The sequence below is a fragment of the Homalodisca vitripennis genome, chromosome 5 (assembly GCF_021130785.1).
Source record: "Homalodisca vitripennis isolate AUS2020 chromosome 5, UT_GWSS_2.1, whole genome shotgun sequence".
Taxonomy (NCBI): domain Eukaryota; kingdom Metazoa; phylum Arthropoda; class Insecta; order Hemiptera; family Cicadellidae; genus Homalodisca; species Homalodisca vitripennis.
Window position 1 is genome coordinate 112,976,322 of NC_060211.1, and position 17,535 is coordinate 112,993,856.

Below are 17,535 nucleotides of genomic sequence, written 5' to 3' on the forward strand. Positions count from 1 at the left end.
ATCGGTTTTATTTTATTTGATCTACTAAATTGTAGTAATAACAACCATTCTTTAATATGTTTCATTTGTATGAGACAATGTTACTTTAACACAGATATAACGAGCTATATATTTTAATCAGGTATACAAGGTGTCCAAAAAGTTCAGGGAAGGTTGAATGTTTAGACAACCGAGCCGGAAATGGCAGCCATTCACTAAAGGTAGGGGAACCATCCTTCTATAACCCACCTTCCCCCTAGGATCTAATGAAAACTGATAACTACAAACAAATCCTTATTAGTGTATTATCATAATGACAGGCTAAATAATTAATACATGTGGATATTGAATTGAAAAACATATATTTAAGAATATTACCTGATATAGGAACAACAGTTCTGCCAAATAAGTAACCATGAATGACATCTGCCTTGTCTACCTCTTCATCTCCTAGTAGGAACACTGTCTCCTCTACTACTGGTGTATTTTCAATGCTCTTTTTCTTCCAAGTAAGCATTTTTTTAGGAGCAAACTGTAAATAAATACTATAATTGATTGTGTTTAGCCCAAGATCGATTTTAATGAATAAAATAAAAAGGTTTCATATCCTACCGTTCAATCCAAATTCATGTGGTCTTGTGGTAATCAGAACTCATGTGGTCTTATGGTTATAGTGACATTTTTCAAATGTTAACATTCATCATAAGAACTCAGTAGCCGTGGTGGTGGATGGCTTTGTCATAAAATTAATCAAGATACGAATAAATAAATACCACTAGCACATAGACAACAACACAATCACGCACAATGTTTCCTGCAGGCTGCAGCGTGGTAACGACAGGTGGAAACTGGAATTACGTAACCATTTTCATTTTATGACAAAGCCATTCATCACCACGGCTACTGAGTTCTGATGATGAAGGTCAACCTTCAAAACATGTCACCATAACCATAAGACCACATGAATTTGGATTGAATTGACGGTACAATATAAAACCTATTGTATTTTAGTAAATAAACATTTATTTAAAATGATTAATACAAAGTGCCTGAAATAGTACAGAAACCATGTTTCACAACTAAAATAAAAAAATTACAAGTGAAGAAAGGTCATTTTAAGTAAAAAAATAAATAAATAAAAATAACCAGTTGTTACTTTATTTTTCTGTCTAAAACAAGTCATGATTTAAAAATTAAGTTTCAAAACTTTATAAGATTCAGCAACTTGAAGAAATACCATTAAATGTTTGTGACAAAGAAATTTAAGGTTGAAGATAACTTGTGAACACAACAAGGTGATACTTGTTGTAAATAATTAAACAATTTGAGAAAACTTACTTTCTTATATCCGGTAATTGGTATAGATATTTCTTCTCCAATGTCTAAATTACAGTGCCAGGGTGCTGCTTTTCCAACACACTTTTGAAAATGATCTAATTGTAACATAGCTTCTGCAAATCCACATATTACTCCATCTACCTGCAATGTAAACACGGTTAGAGAAATAACTTATGGTTTAACATAGAACACTCAAATTCTTTTTTTCATATAATACAATTTTACGATTATGATTTAGCTTTATCAGTATGCATCTAAATTTAATGCTAACAAACAGTATGATACTATTTGCACATCAGCCAAACAAACAATGAAAGTCATATTCTCTATAATAGTTAATATAGAAAAAAGGCTACACAATTCTACAAATAATTGATAAATATCATATAGTGTGCGTATAGTGTGTTATTAAAATTGTTAATAATCTTTTCTCCCACCACAGAGTAGGAGAGTATCTTGAAAACACAGTAAATAAACTTCTTCTAAGTTCTTTAACACTTTGACAACTGAACAGCAGAGTGTTAGTTCTTAGAATCATTACAATGGTCTGTTATTGTGTGACCTCTAATAATTAACAAGTTGACCTCTGATAATTAACAAGTTAAGTGGCAGACTTTAATGCAACGATAAGCATCACATCCATTACTTCATAACGATCATAACAAGTGAAATAAATAGGAGAGTGTAAAAAATCAAAACTAATTGGTACTAGAGGGGGGAGGACTGATTCGGATTTCCAAATTGTTCGGATTTTCGAACATAACCTCTAAATTCCTAGTTACATTAAAAATGGTAGGATACATAAAAATGTACAAGGCACACACAATATGCAATTAAAACATAAATTATGTATGCACTATGAGCCACAACATGTAACTACAACTATGCTACTGAACAAGTGTATCAACAGAACTGACTGGCAACAGGGTTAAAAACTCGCTCACTGTTGAGAGGAGGAGTGGATAGTTCAAAACAAACACTCCTAAGTTCATTGTCCTCTCACGGCGCCGTGCAAAATACACTTCACATGTTTAAAGCAAGCGTTTGGATTATTGACACTCTACTGTACTGGCTATTCTTTTAAAAACATTAATTGTTTTGCATGCCAGCATTTTTATTAACTAATATGTTAAAAATAACAAACTACTTAATTTTTAACCATTTAGAAGTAAAATATATCATGGACAGCATACTTCATCCACAATCCTGCCTATGAGGACTTCTCCTTTCTGTTGAATATTGGACTTTGTTTCTTCACTAGATAGATCATCATCAATGTCAGGACCTCTGAATCAAAACAAAACAAACCAATTATTTAAACATATTCCATGCTACTTTACATGAATAACACATTTAAAAATCATACCACGGATTTATAGATCACTTTAAAGTTGTTACTGTTCACTAATCTAATGCCAAGTTGGAGATAAAGTGGTTAAAAACTCTGATGTGCATGGCCTTACCACAAGACGAAGAGCCGACATTAGACCTGAAATGTATAGACTGAAGGTGTCCGCCTCACTAGCACATTTTGGTGCAGTCTTATTTAATAGATTACCTTATGCCATAAAATCAGCTTTCACCCTGCGGATTTGGCGACTGAGGTAGCCAATGAAAACCTTGAAAGGTAGCCAGCCACCTTGTCAACAATGTGTTTTATACAGTTGGAGAGTTTCTGAGTCAGTAATGATCTTAACCCTTTCCACTCGGATTTTTTTCACTAGTCTGCCCCCTCACCTCGTATTTATTTTAGCATATTTTCAGTAAAAACCCATTTTTAGCAAACTGGAAGTCAATAAAGTATATACATTATTATATTGTATAATAATTTTATTTTATTTCTAATTTATATTTTAGAGATATAAAATTTGATAATTACACTAATAAGTTTTATATTTTAGCATGGTATGGTATCGTTCAAAACACTCTGCAGGATGAAGACCAGGATTTTTTGAACAGGTTTTACAATAGTAAAGTGTTTCCTTTCTTCCTCCTGGCACCTTTCTATTGCTACAAACAGCACAGTCTTTAGTTTTTTTTGTTGGATGAGCTGCAAGAAAGTGAGGTTGTTTGTTTAGCCTTTCTTCTTTTTCTACTGATGAAGGACGACCCCGCTTCAAACTCATAGGGTTACGGACATGGCCTACAAGTTCAGTGATAAGGATTTCTCTGAAATTCCTGTGTTGAATTGTTTTTTCTCCATGGTTTTGTTTATTCGTGTTGAACAAGAGAAAGCTATTTACTATTCCCACTTCCAACATCCAGAAAAATAGCTTTCTCCACTACTTCAGAGATTTACGGGGAAATTTGTAGGAAGCAATATAGTGGTCTGCTTGGTCCAAGCCACCCATATATTTGTTATACTGACAGATAACTGTTGGCTTTTGTATGTTTATTTGATTATCCTTGCCTTAATTAAGTAATTCAGCAATAACTTCTGAATCAGAAAGAAAAGAGGTACTTGGTAACGATATATCGAGTCACTAATGCGAACGCGTCTGAAAATTGGTTAGGAAACGTGACTACAATGACAAAGCAAAATAAATCAGCAGCCGACCAATCGTAGTTCAGCTGTAATGTATTAGTTCCTGAGAATGCCGTGCGATCGCAGCACCAATCGGAAACATCGTAGGCCGGCTAAAAATAAAGTAAAGCTGACGTCACTGCAATGTCGGATGGCGTCCGACATACGAGCGGAACGGCAAAATAGCAATGTCGGACGACGTCCGACATACGAGCGGAAAGGGTTAATGTAGTTTTCTATTTTTTATTAATTTTTTATTCTTATTTTTTTTTTTAATGTGTATAATATATGGAAAATTAGTAAAACCTTGCTATTTTGTGTTCAGCTAAATTAACCCACACCACAGTTTTACAATTTTAACTAAAAATATTGAATTACATAACAGTGCAATTTGTGTAATATTAACATGGTATAAATTAATTGTAATAAGGTTGACTGTTGTTATACATGTAAACTAAGTCTCAAATAATAAATAATTTTGTATTTGTATCTAAGAGAGATGTAAGATTAATGTTAACATTTGATGTGTGAGAGGAGGTATATCAGCAGGTTTTCTATCACAATAGAAAACAGTGGATTCCAATGTTTACTATTCAACAACATCGTTCTTTCATATGGAGTTCATCTATACTGGAGTTTATAAAAGGAGTATTTTAATATTGACTGGTAGCGCTTTTCTGTAAACCTGACTTAAGGTTGTTCTTTGAGGGTAGTTTCAAATTTGGATGAATTGGAGTCAGATTTCCTATTAACTGACATCTACACTAACCACTTTGATGACATCAGAGCCTTGTAAAAATGTCATTCTTGCCCTCTTGGAGGAGAAAGATGTTCTTTAGTAAAGAAAGCTGTGTTTCAGCATTAATCAATTCTGCTGAAATTTTAATTATCAGTCTTTAATAATAGTGGTAAAATACACAAATTATTGGATAATTGTGAGTTTTTCTTTAGTAAAATAATAGAAAACTATTACAGGTAATTGCAATTTTTTTATATTTATCTGAAATAAATATTTGGACACTACTGTCTCACGTTGGTTACGGTTATTTCACCTAGAGACAGGCGTACAGATTTAAAACTTTTTCATCACCTCTTCCTTCCTTCTTCTTACCAAGCATATCATCTACTTTTTACAATATTGCTTTTGGGATAACGTTTTGCTTCATTGTAGTAATTTATTGTTCTGGGAACATTGTATAGTAAAATGTTTAAATGAAACAATACAGATTATTTTATATCTTGTATTCCAAAAATAGACATTTATGTTTCTACTGATGTTCACAATTTAATTATATGAGATTGATTTCTTATAAAATCAAGACTTTTCAAAGTTGTGTCACATGTCTACTGATAGTTTGACAAATTTTAGTCATCAGTTTGTCAATGGCCCCCAAAATAGCCTCTAAGGCATGGTCTTGTCTACAAATAAATGCACTGCAAACTCAAATAGTAAAAAGAGAGGGATGAGTTTCCTATCCAGGGGAGGGGTAGGCTCCCAAATGCAAGTTGCTTGCACTATTTACATCTCATTTTAGCACCTCTGAAATAGAATAATTTATACGAAAGTTTAAATGCTAAAAATGTTTAACATTTGGAAGACAGTAAGGCTTAAAAATTTTCACTTAAATTTCAATTACCTCTATAATGTTTTCTGTACAGAAATAAAAATTTTAGTGAATCAATACCAAAAACACTAATTTTTACTTACATTACTACCAAGTTTATTTGCATATCTTTCAATGTTTCAATAACCTCTTCAACGTGATCCTGTGACTGCAAACGTGTGGCAAAATTTGACAGCATTACAATTTTTTGGCTCGTAAATTTTCTGCCCCTGAAATAATTATATTCAGCTATATACAAATATATGGTGGTAAGTAATGATAACAAGAAAAGATAATATACATTATTCATAGAAAACACAAGTGTATTACAAAAAGTGATTAATCGTATACCATTAAATAATAGTTAAATACATTGGACATAAATAATTCAGTCATAATTAAAGGGTTTACCTGTAAAGTATAGGCTGGGTCTGATAAACAAAATTATTAGCCAATCAGTAAATATTTTTTTGTCTTCAAAATATTTTTCTTTGATACTCAACTTCCAGCGACTCCAATGCACTGGAAGTCAGCTGCCATAATCTCTGTCGGAGACTTTATGACTGCCTTTTGGATTGGAAACATCCTCAAAGTCAAAATCTTTTAGGCCATTCTTGAGCTTTGGAAGCAGAAAAAAGTTTTCCACGCTCACGGTGGAGCTGTATAATAGCTGTGTTAAGATTTCAACCCCTACTAGTCCAGGCACCCATAGTTGAGCTTGAACATGCACTGACAGTCTAATGCAGTTTGACTTATGATTGTTGTTGGGGCACTTAATAGAAAAAAATTAAGATTGCTCTCCCAGCAGATGATGCATAACATAGGGAGAAGATGAAAAGTTGTTTATGGAGCCATTCACATAATCACTTCTATATCTGTAATGGTTAGGGCAAAACTAAAGCATTTCATATACACAAATATCCTCTATTAAAAATGGTCCTCAGGCATAATGCTGTATCTCTAAATGCAAATAAATTTCAATATTAGTAAAATGTTAACTATCAATAGTACATTTATAGTACAAAAAAGGGGTGTAAAGCTATACAATTACTATAAATGACAAAATTCAAGTCATCTAATAATTCATTATTATTACTTTCCTACCTATAGCAATGTAATAATATAATTGCAATTACAAACATCCTGTGTGTCATGGCAAATTTTGGTGTGGTGGGAGGGAGGAAGTCATGCATGAGTGCCATTTTGATAAGTCCTCATACTGTATTACCATTCTTTTTTTGAAGTTTGTTTTTGACGATGGGAGGATTGTGAAGAAACAAGATTTTTAAATAAATAAATAAAAATGCCTTTATTGACGAGTGACACATCTGCTCAATACTGCTTTACAGCACAACTCCTAGTCAAAGAACTTACACTAAAAATAACAATTAAAACATATTCAACACAAATTCAAAACTGACAACAAGAGTAAGAAAGTAATTAACACACAATCAAAATAATATCAAAACTTATATGAAATAACAAATAAAATAAACTATCTATACATGTGAGACTGATATTGCTTCAGTCTTTTTGAAAGCTGAGACCGATAGCTGCTTGAGGTCACAGGGGAGATCATTATAAAGTTTAGGCCCGAAGTAGGAGAACCCTCTCCTTCCCACCTCAAGCCTAACCTTTGCAAAATGCAGTAGCGCGTCCTGTCGGGTACCGCGGAGAGCAACCTCCCCCCGGGTCACAAGTCTATCCACCAGGTACCACGGCTCCCGCGCCGCCAGCACACAGTGGACTAGAGTGCAAGTCTGCATCCTGCATACGGCTTGTGTTGGCAAAAGTCCGGCAGCATCCCGAAATGCAGACACATGCTCCCGTCCACGGAGGCTGAAAACAAAACGGACAGCTGCGTTCTGCAGTCTTTGAATACGGCTCATTTCATCATGCGTGATGCTATTGCCGTATACAGGAAAACAGTAATATAGCACTGACAGAATTATTGATTGTACCAGTTGGAGCTTAGCTGCAACTGGTAGGATGGTTCGGTATCTGTACAGACCCCTAAGCCTCCCCAAAGCCTGTTGAGAAACATAAGTGATATGGTCAGAGAAGGTGAGACCACTGTCAAGCACCACGCCCAAAGTCCTGACAGCGTCACTCACCCTTAGCAACTCGTCACCAAGTTTGACTTGCACAGCTGCCTCAACGACACGTTGGATCATGGTGGGAGGTGCAACATGGATTACTGTGCATTTGTCAACATTCAATTTGAGACCGTGCCTTATCGACCATTGACTTATTCTCAAAAGATCAGAATTGACTGCCATAATAGCCTGGTCGATTGAGTTCAGCTCATAAGACAGATGCAATTGGCAGTCATCAGCATACGCATGCACGTTGCAGTGACGCACACAATCGGGTAGGTCGGCTGTATAAAGGGTAAACAAAAGAGGGCCCAGACAACTTCCCTGCGGCACTCCTCTCGATTTCTCGAGGGGATGTGAGACTTCGGAACCCATCTTAGTCACCTGTTCTCTGTTTTCTAAATAAGACTTAACCCAGGCAATTGCATCGTCCTGAAAGCCCAGATATTTTAATTTCGCAAGCAGTAATTCATGGCTTATGGAGTCGAAGGCTTGAGAGTAGTCAAGCATAACTACAGAGCTACACCTGCCTCTATCCCTCGCCTCAAACAAGTCTGCAAACATATTCATCAACGCAGTGCAGGTGCTATGGTTTCTTCTGAATCCTGACTGCAGTTTAGGGAGCAATCGTTCTGCGTTTACGTATTCAACAATTTGCCTAGTTACTAATTTTTCAAGGACTTTCGACATAGCTGGTAGTATAGATATTGGCCTCAGGTCATTGACATCTTTCGGGTTAGGTTTTTTTGACAAAGGGTGAACTATACTTGTTTTCCACTCTTTGGGAAACTCACCAGTTGACAACGATTTGTTCATTAGGTGGGTGATAGCACCAATGGCATATGGACTGACGGCTTTTATCATTAAAATACTTATGTCATCTACTCCAACTGCCCTGGAGGTGATCTCATTTATAGCCTACTTTACTTTGTCCTCTAATATTCTTCTAAAAACAAAATTATTGACCAAGTCCCCACGTGTCTGTCGATAGTAATTGTTTATCAGTTCTTCGTCTGCTTCATAAAAGGATCCCATATTTGAGAAATAGTTATTTATTTCATTCACATTTATATCTGCTGGGAGGTGGTTTTTGCTCTTTTTCTTCACTATATCACTCTGCTTCAGGCACTTCCAAAACCCCTTAGAATCCTTACAGTCAGTCAGTTTTTCAACAAGGAAATTCTTTTTTTCTTTGCGTACAACACCGTTTAATCTATTTCTAATATTTTTATATTCTATCCAATCACGTTCTTGTTTAGTCTTTGTAAATTTTTTTCGTAAATTATTCTTCAATTTTGTTAAGTCAATAATTTCCTTATTTCTCCATGGTGCTTTCTTCTTCGTTATTCTTTTTGTCACCAAGGGTGCCAAAGAATCAAAAATACTTCTCACATTTGAAGCAATAAAACTATTTATACATCTCACCTCCGTCATTTCATAGGTACATTCCCATTTTACTTTACTCAGCCTGGCTAATGCACCCTCAATGTCAAACTTTGAAAAATCTCTATATGTTACAAACTTGGCAACGGTTTTTTCTTTTCTACACATTAGACTGCAGTAAATGAGTTTATGGTCAGTAATTTTCATATTCCTGTGATCTAAAATACTCGAAGCATCAATCACCCCACAAGTTTCAAGGTGAGTCGCTTTATTTGTTATTATATGATCTATCAGTGTGGATGATGTGGCAGTAACTCGAGTAGGTTCCGTTATGTGTTGTACGCTATTTGTCATTTTTAACAGGCGACGGAGATGTTTGACTTCTTGACAGTGACTTGACAACAAATTGATGTTAGTATCACCCAAGCATATGACTGAGTCCACTTCAACTGCGATGTCCACAAACAGTGCCTGAAAGAAGGAGTCGAGGCAGGTGCTACTAACACTAGGCGGCCTGTACACTATGGCAACGGCGAGCTTAATACCCCTTATATTAAGGACTACAGAGATAAATTCTATGCCTGGATCCACGCTAGGTATATTCTTTCTCTCGAAAGTCAAACCTTCTTTAATGTAAAGAGCCACACCTCCTCCGGCTCCTACTATTCGGTCAGCTCTCAAAAGCGTGTATCCAGGTATCTCGTAATGGTCAGAAGGGGTGCTCGGACTGAGCCAAGTTTCTGATACTCCAAACAAATCCAAATAAAAGTCATCTATAAATGATGACATCTCCTCGAAACCCGTGTTTAAAGAGCGCATATTTAGGTGCGCAAAACACAAGCTTCGATCTGCTCGTTTCCCGACTCCGGCGCGTAACCCGACCCCGAGCTCTCCTCCAGGAGTGGAAGAGAGACCGGGTCCGGGCACACCCTCAGAGGCGAGACTACGATTTCTTGGCTGACGCTCGCCACCGAGTCCTCTATCACACCGAGACTCGCAGGGATCAGCGCTCCAAACATTAGATGTCTTCCATCCCGGGCGAGGTGCCTCCTCGACACCCAGCAGTTGGCCTCTAAGAACATGAGTCCAAAATTATTGCACATCAAGTCAAGTTGAACGTTAAAGTCATGGAGAGCTTTATAGCTAATGTCAGATCGAATAATTATGCTGTTTACAAAAACATTTTGAATTTTCAAAATTTTTCTTAGTCGTAAACAGCAAATCAGCCATGTCGTGAAGAGCCTCGTGCTTGCCGTGGCCCCCGTTGTATCCTGGACCTCCCCTGTAACCTCTCCTCAGATTGTTCGTGCCCACATGAATATGTATAACTGAAAACCTGTGATTCACATAGCTCAACAATACTTCTTTTAAATCAGTTATTCTAGTGCCTGGGCATTTGACATTGTTCAGTGTTTTCCTGGCGTTAATACATTTATACGTATAGTACATGTTCTTTTGATTAATTTTAATACATACATTTTATTATTCAAGCCCATAATAATGTTTAAAAATATATTTAATAACGTGTCATCATCATGGTACCGTTTAAGTACCAAGTCGGCCATCATGTAGTTGTAAAACTTTAAAACTCTTTTTAAACTATAAATGTACTCTTGACATAAATTAATTTTTCCAAAAAGTGATAGGCTTCACCAATTGCACGAAAAACTATTTGAAAAGTATTTGATTATGGTACAAATTTAGTGTTCAAAATGTACTTATCACTTTAGTTCAATTATACAAAACTTCATGAATTACTTTAAAGATTTCAGTATTTTCCACAAGAATTATGTATTCAAATACTGTTATTAATTTCCTTTGAAAAACAATTACTGTATAATATCTGTATTCAACTAACCAAACTTTGTAGTAAAAAATGTGAACATAAAGAGTGTATTCAACCACCATGACACAGTGTCACTATGATATTTACATCTGCACTCAGATAAATAAATTGACAGTACTACATTATAAATATTTGGAGAGAGATCTTACTCGGTCTCATGCTTCAGAAGATTGACAGCAACAATCAAGCCGTCTAACCAGTCCGCACTTTTTACATCAGTAGCCTTCATGTCATCAACGGCCTTCAACAAATCCCAGTTAGGTGGCACAAACCATTTCTGCTTCACTTCTATGTGGGGGTAGTTCAGGTCATTATCCGTCTTGCTTGACCCAACAAAAATGAGACTGAATTGATCAGTAGCATCCGAAAATATCTACAAAAGATGAACAAGATGTATATACTCACTGCTATTTCATTACCTTAAAAATTCTTACCGCATAATAGCTTCTTGCATATTCAAGTAAAAACCAGTACTGCAACAAATATAATTAATCCTTAAAGCACTAATGGAAACTTGGCCTTAGTTCAATTAATTATGTGTACATTTAGAAATTTTTTTAAATTCTGTTTTGTCAAAATTAAATTTATTTCCTACTTCTTGGAAGAAGAAATAACAAATAAATTCTTTAAAAAATCTATACCAGTTTTACACGTAGTATATATGGGGCCACCATACAGTTATACCCGCATGCCGTGCCTTGGATCACAAAGATGAAACATCGATAAAAGAATAGCACTGGTTCTTTATTGATTTTTCAACAGTCATAAATCAATACATTTAAACATTTCCTGCATTTTTGTGAACTATAATGTACACAATAAACTAAAATTATACCGTACAGATATTACTGTATGCAACGTTTAGCACTATTCCAATGGTACATACATATCCATTGTTGCACTTTAAGGGATAATACTAAACAAATACACATACTGTAATACACACAGCATTGATTAGCACAATATTTTCATTCTTCAAATATTTGCTATGGCAAATTTGTATATTTTTAGCTAATGTAGCTCAATGTGAGAGTTAAAGAACATGAAAGTATGTAGAATCTAGTAATGGAATGGAGAAACATTTTCAGAAAAACAGATTAGGACAAAAATCATGACTAGTGTGTTCTGAGATAGGAAAAAAGGTTTTCTTACTGAATTTCTTCGCTGATAGGAAACCATTCATGCAGCACAACACTATTTAACTGTAAGAAAATTACGGCATACAATATAAAACAAATTTAATGAACACATTTTATTCATAAGTGTTAACCTTCAGAAAACCATTGAATGATCCATAAATTTCTTAAAAAAATAACAACACCTGATAAATTATGATTTTTCATTTATGATCCGGAAAGTATTTTCAAATGAACAAATTGGAAAACCCTCAGTTTACCAAGAATTGTTCACAAATCCATCGTTATATAACACAATTTATTTCTATTTATAGTTTAACCTTATTACTTTCCTTTTTATCTTTGACCACACTTGCGCTTAGACAATGCCAATTAGTAAAAACTAAAAACTATGTAAGTTTAGGTTTTTAGGCGGTGAATCCAGAACCCCTCTGTCACCAAAGCATACAACTTAGTTACAGTATAACATAGATTATTCTGTAGCTAGTCCCACACTTGGCTCCTGAACTCTCTCCCGTCCAAAGATATCACACTCTCTGGAAGTGTTGCAAACCTTGATAGCCCGGGAAGGAAAGTTATCCTGTGTACCTTTCAGCCTACAGTTAAATGTAATTTTTCTAATTTGATCTTGCCATTATCATCATCATAAGTTTTCTTTCATCCATGATATATACTAATCCATTTATTTATATTAGTTACCAAGAGACATAATTTCCATGTACTAATATAAAACATTTACTATAAAATAAGTAGATAATAGTCAATATTAAAACCAATAATTTAAAATCACCTTGCGTTGAATGATTCTTGAAGCACACTGCTTACTTTTTAGTAGAAATGACTGACCATCTTTATCTTCATGACTAACAGGCTCTCCAATATCGATAAGAAGTACAACAGCTTCCTTCAACAAACAAAGCAGGCTTGATTAGGTAAATAATTACTTGATACTTACAAAAATATTTACATTGTTTCCAGATTTACATTTCTTTAGAAAAACACGTAGGCTATTTGTTATATCTATTCAATGATAACTATTTTCTATAGTGAAGCTCCCACTCATCCCTACACCTCATAAATTCTACCACTGTTAACAACACCCGCCCAGTAGAACTAGTATGTACAACAGTCCTGAACTCTGGGCATGCAGCATCTGATAAAACTGAGGCTTTATTTGTAAAAAGCTGAATGTGCAAATAGCCGTTCTACAAACCTTTCCAAAGTCATTATTGAAAAACTTCAAACTGTTAAAATTATTTTTTATATACTCGAGAGTTATTATTTATAATTTAACTGTTGTTATTTCAGATAAACTAATACAAACTCGCATAACCTACTACCTGACAATCTGACCTACTCGAGAGTTGACCGTCTACCTGAGAGTTACTAATTATAACTATGAAAACTGTCGTTATTAGAGGCAAGCTCACCAAACCTGAATGTCATACCTACCTAAGAGCTGACTACCCTAGAAGAGAACCAATTATTTCATCTCTTTATTTCATGCTTTATGAATATTCCTTGAATTTTTCCAGTTCATAAATTTTTTTATGACCTAGGCAGAGTAAAATGAGCAACTCAATTTTAATATCACTTAGTATAATTAATCATTGATAATTCATATATTGAATAACAAAACTATCAATATCAAAAATACTAAAAAAATATCACGTTTTAAATTAAAAGAACAAATTTAATATATAATGACAATATTGTAATAATAATAAAGGAACAATAACAATCAAACAAACAATTATAAAAGGACATGGGAAAGAAAATCAATACCTCATCTCAACACTGATTGTACTATTGCATAATCAATAAAAAATCAGTTTAGAGGGGGAAGTTAGCTACCACAGATAGGGGTTTACGTATGGGCTGAATTGGCTATAGCCAAGGGCGGCAAATTTGGTAAAAAATAAATTATTCCAAAAGTAAAATATATATGAAAAATATTTAAATTATATTTGAGTTTTATTACAAGCTTAGCGTGGCCGCCTCGCTGCCGCCAACATCGCATCGACCCACCACGGTAAGCCTACATGGTTGGTAGGGGAGGGGGAGGGTGGCAAATCTTCAAATCTGCCTCTGAGCTACCAATACATCACAACTTACTTTATGAATAAAAACACAACTTCGATAAGTTTGTGTTACTTCCTTTTGATTAGGGTTATTAATATCACTGTACAATGTAAACACACTGATAAATTTTTATACAAAAAACTACAGGACATAATTATTTAAATTGGTGTACCAGTAAAACAATGTATGTTTTTTCTAAACCTTAGAAGACAAACAGTTTTGATATAATTGACAGTACCAAAAATCTATATTGGCCCTTGAAAAGAGATATAACAAATCAGCATGACAAAATAGCTGTTTTACAAGCTTTTGAAAGGAAAGGGGGGGGAATTAATAATTCCAAGGCCATAACACTCATTTTTTTAACCTTTAAAGATAACCACAATTAAACAAAATATTGACTTACTTTTAGGAAAACGATAGTTTAAACATTTATGTGATTAAAGACAAGAAATAATTTAAAACTATTTTATTTCATTTAGAATTTTATAGAAAACAATGACATTAAGTTTTTATCGAGTTTGGTTAAAAAGTAAAGTTGTGATTACTAAAGTGTGTTGATGCACACACTGTGAAAATATAAAAAATTGAATAATTTACAGATATACGGATAAACGTAATAAACCATTTAGTGCTAACATCCTATTAGTCCTGTGGATCGATTCACATTTTCTGGTTTGAAATAGAACATTTTTTACCCACAAACAGCGTTGTGGGTTGTAGTCTATTGTCACACCATTTGTGATGTGACTTCTGACATAAAGGCTCCACTTCACTTGATAGTAATATTTTGAAATCTACAATAAAGAAATAAACAGATTTACCACTCCACGCTAATAGAAAAAAAACCTGTCGTCTTTTTCACAAAACTTGTTCAGAATGACAGTTTAGCCTGTAATAGTCCTCAAAGGGTTAAAGTTTGTTATTGATTCTTTGTTTGAAGGTTATTTTTGACGATAGAAGGATTGTGAAGGAAACAGAATTTTTCCGGACATTTTCCATCGTTCAGTGAAACAATAAATCAGTAACACTATGTTTTGAGATCTACAATCTGATCTCTTCTTCAGGTAATAACTAACCTAATACATAATTACAAACTAGGTTAAAATAAACAAATCATACCAAAGCGTTGTGGCACGCCTAAGTCAGGAATGACAACCACCATGTTGTCATTCCTTCACTAACTCTAAAAAAAACATGCACTTAATACAAAACTATACACAACACTAATCATTAAAACTGAACTACAGAATACAGGTCACAAGACATCTGCATTCGTCTACCAACAACCTACGAAGTTGTTATTGATGATAGTTTATTTGAAAGGATTAGGATATTGAATTTTAAATTTTCTACTTTGTAAAACATATTGTTGGCAAATGTCTGAAATCCTATTATCCTTTCAAAAATTGGTAAATGAAAGTCTCACTTTGTATATTTTGTTGGGCTGCAGTATAAGCAGCCATGACGACAATCGAACCATTAATATTTCTGATTATCTAGAAACTACTGAACAATATAAAACCAAAATGGCGAAATTACGGTATAGGTATAGTATAGGCTATGTTTATATCAGCTAGGCCATGTTTTTCTATCTAAAAGAATAATAATTGAAAAAATAATTACAAACCTACCCAGGACCAAGAGCCCTATCCAAGGACCAAATGCCCTACCCGAGAGCCTACCAGCTTAGCCAAGAGCGAACCATCCTATCGCCCTACTGGAGGTTAACCACTTTACCCAAGAGTATTTTCTCCCAAGTCATTCCATATCAAATTATCCAGAACATTTAGAATTTGCCACCCACCATCTCAGATTTTTATGAAACTTTTCATTTATAATCCTTTCATATAAATAAGGAAATGTACAACTGACCACAAAACACTCAGATAAGCTATCAGCACTCAGAAATCCTACCTTAAGGGTGGCTGTGGTGTGGGAGTTGATCTTGGCACGATATAGAAGTGAATAGTGATATCAATTGTTAAATTGCGGTTTTTACTTCAAACCCTTATTACTTCAAATAGACTTATTATTGTTATTGCACTACATAGTCTATTCTTGTTATTTTCTTGTTGTATAATTTATAAGTTGTTACCATATTTTTCAGAGTTTACTTTATTGTTGTTTTTTTATAAATTTTGCTTCAAAACTGTGGTACTTACATGAGATCTTTTTGCCCGTTTTACACTTTTTGCTGTTTTTGGCCTGTATATTACACATACACAGGTTGGCAGCACTGCAGCCGATAAGACTAGATATACAGTCCACATCGTGCCGCATTTTAACTATAATTTTATACGTTTTTTTAAGTGCTTGTTAATTAAAAGTTGTTCAAACTGTTGGCATAACATTTTAGCCAGTTGTGAGTGAAAAGGTTTGTTGTGGAGATCAGTAATAAATAAGTAAATAACTGGTTTGGTGGTCGACTCGGCATCATCAACGTGATCGGGCGGGAGCGTGTACGGGCAGGCAGGCTGTGCGATGCACGTCGTCTACTGTTTACTATCTACTGTGACTGTGAGTGACCGTGACGTGAGTGGCTCCTCCAATGTGCGTTGTATATAGTATTAGAGGCCGTAAACTTCTTATGACTGATAGAAAAATTGATACATTTTTTACTCCAGTAACAGCGAGAACGAAACGTCCACGGTCAAATTCGTCTCCGGGTGGCGTGGAGAACAACCTCAGGACCATGGCACCAGGCGGAGAGAAGGTAGGAGATCTTACTCCTCAGCAGCTGAAAGATATAATGAGTTCTCTACTGGACGATAAACTCGCTCACCTTGCTACCAAAGAAGACTTGGCTTGTGTCTCAAATCAGGTAGCTGCACTGACTAAGGAAAATCAAGAATTAAAGGAGCAAGTAGGGCAGTTAAAAAAGCAAGAAAAAGCGGTACTCAATAAATTATTGGACTTGGAAAGCCGATCAAGGCGAAACAACGTCATAATTGGAGGCCTGACATGGACGGGAAGTGTACCAGACTACAAGCAGATCGTGCGGCAGTTCTGTATTACACAATTAGGTGCATCAGATAACATTTGGATCAACAGAGCTCACCCTTTGGGACGGGAAGGCAAGATACTGATTGCACACATCCCAGACGATTCAGACATGGAATATATTTTAAACCGAGCAAGAAGCTGTTTGAAGGGCACCGCAGTCACATTCAGTGAGACATCCCACTCGAAGTTCGCCGGAAGCGTGCTTGTTTGGTAGCAGTCAGAGCTGAAGTTAAGCGGCTTACGGGACGACGCAGAATGCCGCTGGCCCATGATAATCTCATCATCGACAGGTGCAGGCTGACCTGGGAAGATGGGAAAATGGTGGCAGGGAGACAGGACGGCGTAGAACGGCTCAAGCAGTTAATTAAGCAAGATCTGACGGACTTTGTTGCTGGTCTACAGCATGCGCCCCCAGAACGACCAGAACACTCGGGTACAAGGACAGGCGGCGTGGAGACAGCTCAGGAAGCTGCGACCAACACCTCTAGCGTGGTGCGAGACGGGCAGGTCAATCCCAAGGCGCGTGGAATAGGAGGTGGGC

At 35.4% G+C, this 17,535-nt stretch overlaps 1 protein-coding gene across 1 annotated transcript in view; it reads right to left on the bottom strand.

The window, feature by feature from the left end:
- The window catches only part of LOC124362728 (X-ray repair cross-complementing protein 5-like), a 66,301-nt gene that overhangs the window by 30,756 nt on the left and 18,010 nt on the right, over nucleotides 1-17,535 (bottom strand). The window contains exons 2-7 of the mRNA XM_046817461.1: nucleotides 12,697-12,810; nucleotides 10,920-11,143; nucleotides 5,550-5,675; nucleotides 2,511-2,604; nucleotides 1,318-1,458; nucleotides 358-511 (exon numbers count right to left, since the gene is read on the bottom strand). Coding sequence (XP_046673417.1) covers nucleotides 358-511; nucleotides 1,318-1,458; nucleotides 2,511-2,604; nucleotides 5,550-5,675; nucleotides 10,920-11,143; nucleotides 12,697-12,810 — 853 coding nt within the window. The remainder of the gene's footprint in view (nucleotides 1-357; nucleotides 512-1,317; nucleotides 1,459-2,510; nucleotides 2,605-5,549; nucleotides 5,676-10,919; nucleotides 11,144-12,696; nucleotides 12,811-17,535) is intronic.